This window comes from Schistocerca serialis, chromosome 12 (genome assembly GCF_023864345.2).
Source record: "Schistocerca serialis cubense isolate TAMUIC-IGC-003099 chromosome 12, iqSchSeri2.2, whole genome shotgun sequence".
In the NCBI taxonomy this organism is placed as follows: Eukaryota; Metazoa; Arthropoda; class Insecta; order Orthoptera; family Acrididae; genus Schistocerca; species Schistocerca serialis.
The window spans coordinates 188,739,834-188,755,991 of record NC_064649.1 but is presented as its reverse complement, the minus strand read 5'-3'; the positions used below and the strand labels follow the sequence as shown (position 1 = coordinate 188,755,991).

Genomic DNA, 16,158 nt, shown 5'->3' with positions numbered 1-16,158 from the left:
TTTCAATGCTTTAAAAAGGGGCCTACAATGTGTTTGAGGTGGGCTCTGGCTCATTATCCGAATAGCGCATTTTTGCAATTTGAAAGTCTCATTTAGACGACAATTTATTTTTTCCCAGAATACTATCCCATACGACACAATGGACTGAAAATAGCCAAAATATACTAATCTGGTACAGTCATTACTACAAACTCTTGAAATTATTCTAAGTACAAAACATGCTGAATTTAGTTTTAGTGCTAAGCTCACCAAATGGTCCTTCCAGTTTATCTTCTCATCACTGTGCATACCCAGGAATTTTGCACACTGTACTCAAGTTGTTTGTCCTCCATGGTGGCATTTAGGTCATCATGTTCACTTATTTTTCCATATTGCACATAATTAGTTTTCTTTTCATTCACTGTTAGCTTGTTTGCACCAAACCATTTTTGTATATCTTGTAGGACATGGTCCACAGCACTGTGCAATGACTGCTTCATATCACTAACTATTAAACTAGTATCATCAGCAAATAACACGATTCTAGCTTTTCTCTCTGACACCCGGATATCACTAATGTAAATGAGGAATAGCAAAGGGCCTAATACACTTCCTTGGGGTACTCCTACAGTGACCTCCCTTGGACCTGACCTTAGTTTAATTTTTTGGTTAATATTTGGTGCTGTAATTTCAACTACCTGCATCCTCTTTTCCAGATACGACTCAAACCACTTTTTTACCGGTCCTCTAATACCTATAGCTTCAGGTTTTTCCAAAAGTATGCTGTGGTCAACAGTGTCAAAGGTTTTTGACAGATCTAGATTTAATCCAACTACACTTTTTCCCTCTCTCAATTTACTGATTATTTCTTTTGTGTATTCCAGTACAGCTGTTTCGGTACTTCTCCCAGCTTGAAAACTGTGCTGATTACTGTTTACCAGATTGTGGATATTAAGATTAAGGTTTTACAGATACAAATGAAATACAGAGTCACACATTGAGAAAGTTGGGAGAAGTGAGACAGGTCTGTAGTTTTCTATTTTAAGCTTAATTCTCTTTTTCAACAGCGGGACGACTTTAGAAATTTTCAGTTTCTGTGGAAACACTCCCTCAGCCATTGACACGTTTGCTACGTGCACCAATGGTTTCGCTATTTGATTAGCTGTTTTCTTTGCTATTATTATTGACACCTCAACTACTCCAGCTGACATGTTGGACTTGAGACTTTTAATCATTTTTAAAACTTCCTTTTCATATGTTGGGACTGCCGTCATACTGCTGGGTGCCTTGGGTGCTGCTCTCCTCATCTGCTCCCAAAAATTCCTGCTTAATGTCTGGGGTATATTTAAAAAGTAATTATTTATATAACTGGGCATGGCATATTTATCTAACATTTTATTCTCCTCATCTTTTAGAATAATTTCCTTATCTTTGATAGGTACCCCAGTTTCCTTTCTCACAATTTCCCATGCTATTTTAGTTTTATTTCTGGACTGTTTTATTTCCATGTCATTACTTATTAACTTTGCATTTGCAATTACTCGGCAGTATATTTTCCTATACGTTTTGACATATTCTATAAAATCAGTATCTGCACACTCCCTCAAATCTGAATTGAGTTTTTTCATTTTTTCACACGATTTATTAATGCCAAGAGTCATCCGAGAACCTGACTTTACGTGTCCATTAGACTTGATTCTGGTCAGTTTCTTTGGGAAACACATATCAAAGTTCATCAGATAATTCGATGAAAATACACTATATGCCTCATCTGTACTTGTTTGTTTCATAACATCTAAGCAGTTTTTCTTTTCTAAGATACTTATGAACAGATGACAGCTGTCCACAGAGAAGTTTCTTTTGTAAATATTATTTATACCTTTATCGTCGTTTGACCTTAAAGGGATTTCAATGGTGAGAGCATTGTTGTCAGACAATCCTAAATCTATGTTACCTCTATTTCACAGAGTACCTCTTTGTCAGTTACTCATCTAACCTTCAGCTTTCTTCTGTAGCACCATATTTCAAAAGGATTTGTTTTACTGTTGTCTGAATTGCTTATCAATCACGTCCCAATTACATACAAGTGTAGACTCCACACAAGTACCTTCAGGAAAGGTCTCCTAACATAAACGTAAACACCGCTCATGGATTAGGCCTTAGGCCTGTTCTGGCTGGCCAACTGCTGCCTAAAAGGCACTACGAGGAGCGGTCTACGACGGTGGAACGTGTGATCGGCATGCTGACAATTGCTCCAGCCGTTGTAGCCACCAGATGAATCCTGATGATGCTGTTGCTTCTTAATTTGACCTCACAAGGGCTGAGTGAATACCGTACCATATCTCCCTATCTCAAAAGATATCTGAAGAGGTACCAGGAATTGAACCTGCGACCTCCACACTGAAGGCAGCAACATTAATCGTTTGGTTGCAGAGGTGGACTTTCTGACACTTAAGTTTGAATTTGATGTTAACAGAGTCCTCTTTTTCAGAAATGCTTTTCTTGTTATTGATAACCTGCATTTTACATCCTCTCTAATTCAGCAATTATGTTATTTTGCTACTCAGATAACATAACTCCTCCACTACTTTTAGTGTCCAATTTCCCAATCTAATTCTCTCGCCACAGCCCATTTTAATTCGACTATATTCTGCTACCCTGTCTTGCTTTTGTCGACGTTCGTCTAATATCCTCTTTTCGAGACATTATCCGTTCTGTTCACCTACTCTTCCGACCCCTCTCCCGACACTAACAGAAATTACAGAGTCATCAGGAAACCTCAAGCTTTTAATTTCTTCTTCCTGAACTTTAATTCCATTTTCAAATTTATTCCCAGTTTCCTTTACTGCTCACTCAGTGAACAGACTGAACAACACCTGGTTTAGGCTACAACCCCATCTTCCTCGCTTTGCAGCACTGCTTCCCTTTCGTTGGATCCACACGTGGCGGGTGTCATGGAATAGCGGGTGCTTAGACAGAGAGCAGATACGATTAGAAGTACGCACAATCACAGTGGCACTGCTGTTTACGTAAATTCGTACAGCATGTCCAAGAGATTCCATTAGACAGAGCCTAATCATTATAAATGATCAAAATACAGAAATGCCACTATAACCTTCACTCGTAGACTACTAGTTGGCTCATTGCAGTGTCTTCTTATCCAGTTCAGCAGTGGTGCTACATACGTGTACGACCAGAGATGTGGCTTCAAGACGGCAGCGGATGCGTTCTGCCTGGCACGGTATCGATACTGTACGGCACTGCAACTTTCGTGCCCTTAAACTCTTACATCTGCAGTCTACTTTCTGTACGTGCCATAAATATCCTTTCACTCCCCGTATTTTATGCCAGCTAACTTCAGGGGCAGTATTGCCCTGTGTGTTTCTACATTTCTCTGGAACCCAAACTGACCTTCCTCGAGGCCAGCTTCTACTAGTTTTCCCGTACCTCTGTAAGTGTGATGGCGTGTCAATAAATAAGTTGCAAAACAGGCTAGAGGCAATAAAAATCGAAGTAACTTCCTGAAATTTGTTTCACTTTGCTACATATTCACACTGTACATTCAGACACTTATCCCACCTTTTTACAAGCCTTCAATAACTGGCAGCAAAGAAGTCTTCCGAGGGTAAGTTGGGACCGTAGGGCAACTGTTCAAAGCATTCCCAATTAAATATTGGTAACAGGTCCCGTATTTGTCTTTCTGTACGAGGGCAGGTACTGTCATCTAGAGTAATCACTACATTTGTGGTGAATGGTGTGTCAAGAGTTCCCACACACTCGTGCAGTATGACACGGCATTCGGTGCCTCACCGTGAGGCCGGAATTTCACCAGTACAGCCCTCACGTGTCCCAAAACGTGGTGAGCAGAATCTTGCAGGCTGACGGAATGGCCTTCAGTGTTTTTATTGTCGAGGAGGTAGAATGCTTCCGTTCCGTGGATGGTCGTTTGGTCTCTGGTTGAAAGTGGTGAACCCAAAACTTGACCCCTGCAACAATTTGTGCCACTATATCCTCTCCTTCCCTCCTTCCTTCCCCAGAGTATCGAATGAGGTGCTGTTGAGAAAAGCCCATTATATTCATTTTGTGCTCCTCAGTCACCATGCTAGGCAACCACTGTGCACAAACTTTATGAAACTTCAGCTGCTCACCCATTATAGTGTAAGCTGTTTGACACGAACAGCCAACAGCACGTGCTACGTCACTGATCGCCACATACCACTCGTTACGAATTATCTGCTCCACACACTGCTTCTCGGTTTCAGTTGCAACCACTGCAGGACAGCAAGCACGCTCCCAATCTCTGACGCTTTGCCTTCCCTTTATAAACTCCTGATCCGAGTGAACGCAGATTTCTGTGATAAACAGTTGTCAACATACACGGGACCCATTTCACGATACACTTCCCCTGTGAACAGCCCTTCCACCCACAAGAAATGCACGACCACATACTATTCTACTCGTGTACACTTCCCTGCAGCCTCTAAATGTGTACACGTGCCACTATCTGCTGGCAAAGTATGTATGCACGATTTAAACACAGCATAAGGTAAACTGATATTTGTGACTTATTCGTTGACTTGTCCTCACGGTGTCAGTATTTTGCAACAATGGTTTAGTAAACCGTTGGTCCAGTAGAATACACAACTGTAAGTACAGCAACTGCCTTCTCTGGAATTGGAATCGTGACACCCTCCTTGAACTCGGAGAGTATTTTGCCTGTTTCATACACCTTACGAGATCTGTTCAAATAATTCTAGAACTTTGTCCAAAAAATTTTTCTATGCTTACCTTCTATTTCTACACGCTCTCTTTCGAAATACTCTCCACCACAATTGATAACACCGCTCGCAATGTCGTTTCTACATGTGGAAGCAGTCCTGGTACGCCTCTAGACGGATTACGCAAAACACTGTTTTAAAATCTTCTTTTACATCGTCTATCATTGCAGATCTTCGTCCTTTCAAAAGGGATTTCAACTTCGAAAATAAAAAAAGTCCACAGAGGCCAGGTCTGGAGAGTACGGAGCATCAGGCAGCACAGTGATTTCATTTTTTGTGCTACAGTCGTGCAGCAACAGGGAGAGATGTGTGGACGCGTTATCGCGAAGCGAGAGCCGTGAACTGTCTCGCCACTTTTCAGGCTGTTTCCTTCTCACATTTTATTGGGCTTCGTAACACGTCCCAATCCTACCATCGGTTAACAGTTTGTCCCTGTGGAACAAATTCGTGATGAAGATGAACTAATCATTCAAAGTCAAAGAAAACTGTCCGCGTCGCTTTGACATTTGATCTGACCTGATGAGCTAGTTTTGGTGTCGGAGAATCCTTCCCGATCCATTGTGAAGATTGAACCTGAGTCTCAACATCATAACTGTAGACCCACATCTCATCACCCGTTATGATACTCTTAAGGACCATCTCATTCTCATTTGTGCAATGCGAGAGCCCTTCACAGGTTGCACGGCGAAGATCTTTCTGGTCTCAACTCACGAGCTGTGGGACGAATTTGCTGGCAACACATAGCACTCCAATATGCTGTGTCAAGATTTCATGACACGGTCCAATTGAAATGTTACATTCTTCCGAAATCTCTCGGACAGTCAGTCTGTGACTGGATCGCACAATTTTGTCGATGTTACCGACACGAGTGTCAGTGGTAGACGTCGGAGGGTGTCCCGAATGAGGGTCATCTCTAACTTCTGTCCAGCCACTTTTAAACTGTGTCAGCCATTTGTAACACAGAGTACGACTTAATCACTCATCACCGTAGGCTTCCTGCATCGTTTGGAGTGTCTCTGCAGATTTTCTTGAGTTTCGTGCACAATTTAATGCAGATGCATTGCTCCTCTAGCTCTTCCATCTCGAAATTCACAAACTGTGCAACACAACATTCTACTAAATGCAGCACTCAACAATAACGAACAGAAATACAACAATGAAACACATTAAACACAAGCATACGCGGATGCCAACCACATTTCACTCTAAATTACAAATGTTCTGGAATATTTTGAACAGACCTTGTACACACACAATGGAATAGTTCTGTCATGGCTGACTCTCCCAAGGATCTCAATAATTCTGAGGGAATGTCATTTTCTCCAGGGGCCTTATTTCAACCTTCAGTGCTCCAACAAATGCTTCTCGCACAATAAGATCCCCCGTCTCATTTTCATTTACTTCATCATCCCTTTGCTTTCAAGTTGATTTCCATTGTAAAGTCCTTCTACACACTCCTTCCACCGTTCAGCTTTCTATTCTTTGCATAGTACTGGCGAGCCACTTGAGCTCATTATATTTGTACAGCTGTTTCTCTTTTCTCCGAAAGTCATTTTAATGCTCCTCTACATGGCATCTATCTTTCCCCACAGTAATGCGTGCTCCTGTAGCCTTGCATTCATCCATTAGCCATTCCTGCTTAGCAATTTTGCACTTTCTGTACAACTGACACACACACACACACACACACACACACACACACACACACACACACACACACTAATAACCACAAGGGCCTCAAGCAAACCATCATCAAACCGAATATCAGAGACGCCAGTGAGATAGCTTTTCGTGACTGTTCATACATACAACGTGACACAGCCTAAGATTCATGGATGTCAGAAGCATAAATAAATGCTACAGTCTCAATCAATGATGATACGCTTTGGCCTCTTATGGTTCTCAGTGGCTCATATAATTTATGGTTGTATAATTTTATCAAGCAGTGTAATATAATTAACACAAATTTCCTTATGTCTCTCAGTAATTCACATACATTTGTAAATTGATTAAACATGTCCTATTTTTTATGTGTAATTTATGCAGTATACTCCTGATTACATGTTCACATGCAAAATTAAATAATTAAATACAAGTACATTCTAAATTATTGAAAATTAGATAAAAATTAAAGAATTTTTTAAATTAAGGAACTTAGTACTATAGAGCAGTACAGGTCATTGTCCTAGGAAGTATTATTATTGATGCTGAAATTTATTGACTGCACGGTACTATGAAATATCAAAAATCAGGTTGTTCTGCAAAATAAAATTTCGTCACAAACACTGACTGTCTATCCTAGCATTTACCCCATCATAAGGCACTACTATTTAACACGATTTGGCAGATTTTGTTTTTATTTTAAATTTGAGGCTACCCTTCCTGGTGCCACAGTCACCAGTTAACGTCAGGGAGGAGAGCTGTGGCTGCCACACGACTATGGATCGTGTAAACTTTGTCCTTTGTTTAACCGTATATTACAGATATTTGTACCGAGTGGAGATTGGGGACCAGCCCAGCATTTCCCTACACGAGTGCAGGAAACCACCTAAAAGCCACACTCGGGCTGACCGAAGTACCAGACCACCGGTTCCCAACCCCTCACGGGACTCGCCACTCTTCGTCGGGTCCGTGCTCGGCTACCGTGAGGCCGCTGTCTTTGCAGCACAGTTTCCCTTCGGTGCTGCACGTATATCCTCACACTGTTCTATTTCTTCTCCCTCGGGGAACGTGTCCGGAATGTTTCTGGAAAGGTGTTTTGCATTTTCAGTGGCCAATATCAGAACAGTCTCTGCACTGTTTTTCATTTCTTTTTTCCTTTCCTTGTTTCCCTTCTCCTATCCTTCCTCCGTTTCGGCGTTCGATGTCCTCCTTTTTTCTTCTTCCTCCCCGTGCACCGCCTATGCCTCTGACACGTAACACGTGAACGGGTAACGTGTAAAACCCAGCCCCAAGTCGACAGGTAGAGTTCGCACGTACCCCCTTGTAGAGGCCGGGCCTGAGGAGAGATGATTGCCCGAGCTGCTACCTTCTCAAATTGCCAATTGGAATGTCTGTTAGGTGTTTGTGAGGTGCAATCTGAAGTGTGAGCAATCGTCTGAGGCAAGTGTGCCCCCTTCCGACGTGTGCCCCCCAGTAGTAAGGAGCACGCCGTCGGAGATGCCGAAAATCGTGGGGGATTTTCTCGCAACGAGCCAATCGTCTTCACCTTCAACGTCTACAAAACATAAACGGAATGAGGCCAATGATTCAAAAGACCCTCCCAGCTGCACCACGGTTCCATGTGGTTTCACATATTGAAGACGGTCAGTCACTACGCTAAATCCGTATATTACCCGGAAAGGTGTCGATGCAACTGCTGGCCCTGTGAACTCCTGCTCTCATTTACACAATGTCACTTTGCTTTCGAAGGCTACTTCTGACTCTCAGGCGTGACACTGTTCGCAGCTCCGCTCCTTCGCGGCTATCCCGTCGGTGTCGAGGCCCGCCGAATGCGGAATTCTTCCTGCGGTGTTATTTACACTACACCACTCGACGGTCTGACTGAGGCAGAAATCCGAACATACCTCTCCGATCGGAGTGCCATCGCAGTCTATCGTGTGATGAAAAAGGTAGATGCCTCCTCAGTGCCCACACGCACTCTGTTTCTCACTTTTGACAGAGTGGTTCTTCTGTCAAAGATCAAAGCAGGTGATGAAGTTATCACAGTCAGACTGTATATTCCAAACCCGACGCACTGCTACCGGTGTCACCGTTACGACCACACCTGAGAGTCCTGTCGACTCCCGGACAGATGTGTAACCTGCGGTAGTGACACTCACGAGGGCGAGTGCCCACCTCCTTCTCCCCGCTGCAGCGACAGCGCTGACGACCGTGCCAAATCCTCCTGCGATTATCCCGCGTATCTCGACGAGTCGGCTGTCCGGGAGATATGAGTGAAGGAAAAACTGCATTACCCGGCTGCTCGTAAGTTGTCGGCTACTCGTAAACCCCACGTCCTACCGCCTGGCACCTACAGTATCGTTCTCACTCTACGGAGGACCCGGCCGTGCAGACGTCCGACCTAATATTTAGCACCGCGATTGTGAAATTGCTCGGTGTCCCGGTAGCGTCCCCGTCTCCTCCTCCAGCTGTGCGACAAATTTTCGCCTCCCAGGGTTAAGCCACCTGCTACACAACCGGCAGGCATAAAGGACAGAAGGAACACTCCTACAAAGACTTTTGTACATCCCTCCAGCCAGCCGACATCAGAGTCTTCCTCTGCCAACCGGAAAGGCTCCGAGAAGTGGAACGGAGGCGGCCGGTCTCCCCTGCGACGCTGTCCCCACGTGATACCCTCACCTGGCCGAACTCTGTGTCGCCGGTGTGCACTCTCGGCTGTTTTTCTGCCCTGGAATACGCAGGCCGACAGACGGAGAATGCCGACACTCCTGTAGACTTCACGGAGTGGGATATTCCCGCTTCCGTGTCCCGTAGTGACAGGTATACGTAGGCCGGCACTCGGCAGCCGCCGAGGTGACACCCCTCCGTGTTTTCCTCGTCGTGACTCTCCTCCAGTGGAACGTTTGCGTTCTTCGATCCGACGACGACAATTTATGGGTGCTCTTAGAATCACAGTGTCCACTCGTCCTCTGCCTCCGGGAAAACAATATTGCATCCTCACGACCACTTTGAGCTCTCGCATTTCTTTCCAATCTGTTTTGACCTCCTCCCCCTCGTGGAGGAGCCTTGTAGCTCGTACGGGATGATGTTTACAGTCGATCCACCTCTCCGATTACCCATCTCCGAGCTGTTGCAGTTTGCCTTTTCTTTCCTCACTTGACCTTTTCCTTCTGTACCATTTATGTCCCTCCGTCATTTGATATCGCCGGGGCAGACTTTCTAGAGTTTATTGGGCAGCTACCTCACCCCATTCTGCTGCTCAGTGACTTTAATGTGCATCGGCCCCTTTGGGGTTCTACCAGAATGTGTCGGAGAGGTGACCTCTCGGCTGACCTTCTCAATCAAATTAACCTCCTCTGCCTTAATGTAGGAGCACCCATGTTCCTTTCAGACTTCACGCACACCTATTCCCATTTGGAGCTACCCTTCTGCACTGACCAGCTCGCCCACTGTCTGAGGCGTACGTTCTCTGACACGTAATCGAGTGACCGTTTTTCCCGTGTAATATCTGTTTGCTGACTCCTATCCCATCTACGTGCACACCCAAATGGCAGCTTACTAAGTCTGACTGGAGGCTCTACTCCTCTCTGGTGACCTTCGACAAACATTGTGCTGACCAGGTAGAGTATCTTGCAGATGTTATCATTACTGTGACACAACATTCCATTCCTCACACTTTCTCTTCACCACGCTGCGCCCCCCGGTCCCTCGGTGGACCGAGGCGCGCCGCGACGCAATTTGTGTGTGGACACGTGCTCTCTGCATTTTTAACCGTAATCCTACAATGGCAAACTGCATTCATTGTAAACAGTTGTGTGCACAGTGTCATCACCTTCTTCAGGACAGCAAACAATCTAGTTCGGTTTCATTCATTAGCTCTTTTAACATTCCACTCCATCGCCCACCATATGGGCCAATCTCTGACAGATCTCTGGGATTTTCGGGCCTGACAGTAGCAGACAATGTCACAGTGGACCCTACTGCTATCTCCGACACCTTGGGCTGCCATTTTCCTGCCTTCTCATCCGTCGGAAATGAGTGGAGGAGGCTCGGGCAGGGCAAGCACTTTCTGCTTAACATGTACGACCGCATCTGGGCAGAGGGCACATTTCCCACAACGGCTCTCGATCTTCCACCATAATCGAGTCCGTCAACACGAGGTGGCGAAGATGAGGTAGCCGAGGAGGTGGAAACGTGGGTTCAACTATGCCAAGACTGCTCGGTAGCTACAACAGGAAAACACAATTAATTAGCAGGAGTACAAAATAAGAAAGAAGTTATTACTTAACTTTGCTGCAGTCCATGATCAGTTGGTCATCAATTATAGAAGGCGCGACTAGACTAAGCATCTGTAGAATGACATAATATACATGTCAAAAATCGTGCAGTGATGACTTAATGTCTTGTAATCTCAAATGTCGAATCCGGTGAATTTGAAGACTAACTTGGAATGAAGCAACAAAGACTCGATGGCAGCAATACTGAGCTGCAGATGATGACTAATGTCGGCACTGGCTGACCACTGAGCGCGGCTACGAACTGTAGACTGGCACAACTGCATTACTCTCCTGCTGCACACGAAATGGCCCAGCAGTGCCTCGTGGCAAGCGTAAGTACTGTGACTGGCTGTGTACTCTTTGGCTAACACAGCCATTCTTTTGTTCCATTTATTGAGAGAATCACATCCGGCGGATCAGTGTCTCAGGCGGTGGTGTGGTCGTATGACTGATGACATCACATCCCAGATTCTGGCATGAAGCCACTGTCATACCCATATCTAAGGCCGGTAAGGACCTTCCTTCTAGCTACTGCCCCATTTCTCTCACCAGCTGTGTTTGCAAGGTGACGGAACATATGATTCTCGCAATTTACTAAGCATTGCACACTGTGGATTTAGTTGCAGTCGAACATCTCTTCATTTCGTCCACCCGTGTCACGAACGGTTTGCTGCGGAACTCCCAGATGGTGGCCATGTTTTTCGATTTGGAGAAAGCCTACGACAACTGCTGGAGGACCGGTATCCTCTGTCCTCTCTACAGGTGGGGCTTCGGTAGCCACATATCCCGTTTCCTTCAGGAATTTTTAAAAGACCGAGTTTTCAAAGTACGTGAGGGTTCTGCCTTGTCAGACACCTTTATCCGGGAAAACAGTGTGCCTCGAGGTTCCATCCCAAGTGTCGTCCTCTTCGCTATCGCCATTAGTCCCATAATGGCCTGACTCCCACTGGACATCTTTGGCTCCCTTTTTTTCGACGATTTTTCATCTATTCCAGTTCTCCACTGACTCGGCTCATCGAGCAGCATCTTCAGCGATGTCTCGATCGTCTCTACTTGTAGAGCACAGACAGTGGCTTTTGTTCTTCTGTTGACAAAACTGTTTGTACATATTTCTTGTGGCGCAACGGGTTTCTTCCGCCATCTTTGCACCTCAGGCCTGTACCTCTTCAGTTTGTTGAAACTATGAAATTCTTGGGTCTCGCACTCGATAGGAAACTTTCTCGGTCCTCTCACGTGTCTTACCTAACAGCCCACTGTATGCACTCCCTCAATGTTGTACGTGTCCTCAGTGGTACTTCCTGGGGAGCAGATCGAACCACCCTCCACTGTTTGTACCGGTCCCTTTTCCATTCAAAACTAGACTAGGGGTGTTTCGTTTTTGCATCTGCACATCTGTCCCTCTTATCCTGTTTCAATACTATTCACCATTGTGGCATCTGTTTGGTCACTGGCACCTATTCACTGGACCGGCTGAGAGTCTGTATGCTGAAGCTGCCAAACTACCGCTATCCTACTTTCTCCTCAGCAGGTAAGCACACCGTTTGTCTGCCATGCAGGCCACCCACCCTATGCGTCCTTCTTCAATGACTCCTTTGATCGCCAGCATGGGGCACGTCCCTTTTCTCTGTTACCTCCCGGAGTTCACTTTCGGCTCTTCCTCCGACAGCTTAACTTCACAATACCTGCCACTTTCCTGACGCGTGTGAACCCTTCACCAGCTCAACTTCACGCAGCGGCCCGTGTTCGCCTCAGCCTCCATTCACTTCCTAAAGTCACTACCTCCAGCCTCGCTCTATCACCTTCAGTTTCACGACCTTCACACGGAAATTCACAATAGTACCTTTGCATATACTGACAGCTCTCGAACTGACCGTGATGTCAGGGGTGCCTACGTCATTGGCACCGACATTCTACATTTCTGACACGGGTGCGTACGACCCTGCACCCTAAAACAAAAACAGAAGACCTGGTCGTTAATCTGCTGCACAGAGCTGATCCGTGTCTGGTTTCCCTCACTGTCATCCGAGGTAGCACGCTGCAGCTAAGCTGTACGAGAAGCTGCTTCCTCGACAAGACTAATTACACTCTACCGTAATGATAAAAAATTACAGCTGAGAACATGACATCTGTCTTCAGAGTGAGACTCCAGATGAGGAGAGAAGCCAGTATCAAGTAGTATCTGTCCCAGACAGCAACAGGCATCACACAACAGAGCTTGGCACAGGCTCCTCCATCATCTGGGGTCTCAGTCTGAAGTCGGTTTAATGACTGAAACCAATTACTGACACCAGATATAAAACAAATTTGTGATCCCGGTTGCTACTTTTTATTATTCTATTAACCATGATTGCCGAGTTTGGCCATTGCATCAAAAATTCTCACACTACAGAAATAAGCAAATTGTCAATTGCATCTTAATCAATTTCACCCAAATTTGGAAGACATGCTGCTTGCTGTATCACATTCAGCACTATGGCAGTTAGAACTTCCTAGCTTCCACAGGAGTGGTTATATGGGCACAAAAGGGTTTTTTACCACTGACATGTAGGCTGCCCTGCATGACTGGCATGTCATGTGAGTAGTATCTGCACGACTTGCAGTGGCACAGCTGAGCAAGGTGGGGTGGGGGCGCAGGAGAGACTGACGGTGAGAAAGGGAGGAGGAGGAAGCTGAGAGAGAAAAGGGGAGGAAGAGATGGGCAGAGAGAGAGAGTAGGGAAGAGGTGGGAGTAGGGAAGAGGTGGGAGGATGAGGGAGACAGGGAGAGGAAGAAGTGGACACAGCGAGCGAGAGGAGGACGTGTGTGTAATATATGTGTCAAAAGTGTATGTGACCGAAGCCACAGGGAAAAGGCTAGTTAACGATAATACGAGAAATGTAACCTACAATATAATTTTAACAGGTAACTGTAGTCCAAAAATAAATTAAAAAATGAAAAAAAAGAAACATACCATGTATGAACTCTAAGAGTGATCTCAAAGCAAGATGAGAGGTCCCACATTGCTACATTTTGAATCACGTGCACGTTCTGTTTCTCAGAAGCACACGTATCTTTTAACCCGTCCAATCCCTCACTATAAAGTACAGAAACCAGGAATTGTCCATCTGGTTAAAAACAGTACTCGCACAAGTGGCCCCTCATTTATATCTCACACTATAGCTGAAGGTTCAACTTACCGAGTAGTTCATCTTCTGACAGCCGTGAAGCTGCAAAGTTGTGAGATTCAGACAGTTCCTGCAGATCTTACGTAAGATGCGAGCTCTGGTACCGCGCATCACCGTAAGTGTCCGGAGTTGTGGCATCATACCGGCTGTCCGTAAGACCTCTCTGTCCGTCTTCTCACACCTGCAGTGGGCGCACTCGGAGCAGGTGACACCGCAGCAGCTCCTCCCATTCTGTGCCCTGCAGTGTGAGAGGCGCACAATGAGAAACACATAATGATCGAATTCTTATACTTTGACGTAAGTTTCGTGCATAAAACTACTCTCGTTAACTGTATAGTCCATTTATAGTGAATTAATCCACAAGATCATGAAGGCAGCAAATACTGGTGCCCAGGTTGACATTCCTCGACTTTTGGAAGATGTCTGACAGGGTTCCACACTGTAGCCTAATAAACAAAAGACCAGTTTTGTGACTGAACAGAAGAGCTCCTAACAAATGGAACATAGTATGCCATTCTTAGTAAAGAGAAACCTTCAGACATATTAGTAACCTCTGAAATATCCCAAGGGAGTTCTTAAAAGATGTCATTTTCACTTTTAGCTGTAACTGTTTTTATTGTGCTATTGCAATTTTGGATTATAAGCCACTGTCTCGTAACAAGAACCGACACGACCTCACTGTGCCAGTACTGCAAACAGTTAAATGCGGCAGGAAAATACAGCTGTTAGTTTTCCTGGGGGCGTGCTGCCTCTACTGTGTAGTTAAACGATGATGGCATTCTCTTGGGTAAAATATTCTGGAGGTAAAATAGTTCCCCATTCGGGTCTCCACGTGGGTCCGATAAGGAGGATGTCGTCATCGTGAAAAACCAAACATACAATCTACAGGTGAGGTCATAGACTGCTAGATCCCTTAATTGGGCAGGTAGGTTAGAAAATTTAAAAAGGGAACTGGATGATTTGAAGTTGGATATTGTGGGAATTAGTGAAGTTCTGTGGCAAATGGAAAAGGAGTTTCAGTCAGGTGAGTACAGGACCATAAATACAAATCAAATAGGGTAGTGCAAGAGTAGGTTTAATAATGCATACAAAATAGGAGTCCATGCAGGCCAAAAACGGATATGAAGCCAACATTCACCACAGCAGTACAGGTTTATATACCAACTAGCTCCACAGATGATGAAATAAAAGAAATTGTTCAGACACATAGTTAAGCTACAGAAAAATTTAGTTGTGACAGGGTACTAATTCCTGCTGTCGATGTGCACTAAGGTCGTAAGCTGAAGCGAAGACTTGTTATTTTTCATATATCAAACAATCGAAACTCGAGGTACGAACACCAACAATGTAGGAAGAGACGGACTGCTAGTTACCATAAAGAAGACACATCAGGTTGCAGTCAGATGAGATTAAAAGGCACTCACACATATAGCTTTTGGCCACAGCCTGTGTCAGTAAAGACACACACACACACACAAACAAACACCATGCACACATGACCACCAATCCAGCATCTTGGGCTGGAATGCACATCACATTGGTTGCAGCAGCTATTTGGAGACGTAGGGGCTTGCACAGGAAAGAGTGGCAGGGGGAAGTGCATCACACGAATCTTTGGAATGAAAATCAGAACAATAACAACAATACGGCACTGAATCTTACGTGTGACAAAGGCATGTAAGCCAAAATTGCAATAGCATTATAACAAAGGAAGTTGATACCCCAAAGGAGTGCTGTAGGACCGTAACTATCCACAGAGTGTATAAATGACCTTGTGGAGAACATCAAGAGGCCCGTCAGTCAGTTTGCAGATGATGACTGCAGAGGACTGACACTTGGTGCACTGACTGTTAGTTGACCCCCAAAGTAAGCAAATTAACATATTGCGCATAAATAAACAGAAAGACCCATTACTGGACAATTACACAATTGCCAAACAATCCCTGGAAGCAGCCATATTTATTATGTTGGAATATGTGCACAGAGCATTTTAAAATAGAATATCCTTGTAAAACTAAGTGTAGGAAAACGTTGATGCCACACTGAGATTAGCTGACCACCCACAAAGGAGCTAGTCCAAAAGTCCTTGTTCAGCCAATACAGTGGAACCTCACTTAATAAGCAGCTCCCACAATGTGCAATTCACATAATGAGCTAAACAAATTATTAAAAACAGACACGCTTAACAAGCACGAGTCACGATGATTTAGTGCAACATCACCAGCCGTATGCACGCGGTGGGGGAAACGGTTGCCAATATGAGCAACTTTCATTGTCAGCAGCAGCATATCAATAATG

General features: G+C 44.9%; 1 protein-coding gene across 1 annotated transcript in view; it reads right to left on the bottom strand.

Annotated features, from left to right (window-relative positions):
* The window catches only part of LOC126428204 (F-box/LRR-repeat protein fbxl-1-like), a 190,378-nt gene extending 176,222 nt beyond the window's left edge, over window positions 1-14,156 (bottom strand). Inside the window, exon 1 of the mRNA XM_050090117.1 lies at window positions 13,873-14,156. Within this exon, the coding sequence (XP_049946074.1) occupies window positions 13,873-14,001 (129 nt within the window). The 5' untranslated portion in view covers window positions 14,002-14,156. The remainder of the gene's footprint in view (window positions 1-13,872) is intronic.
* Window positions 14,157-16,158: the final 2,002 nt, after the last annotated feature.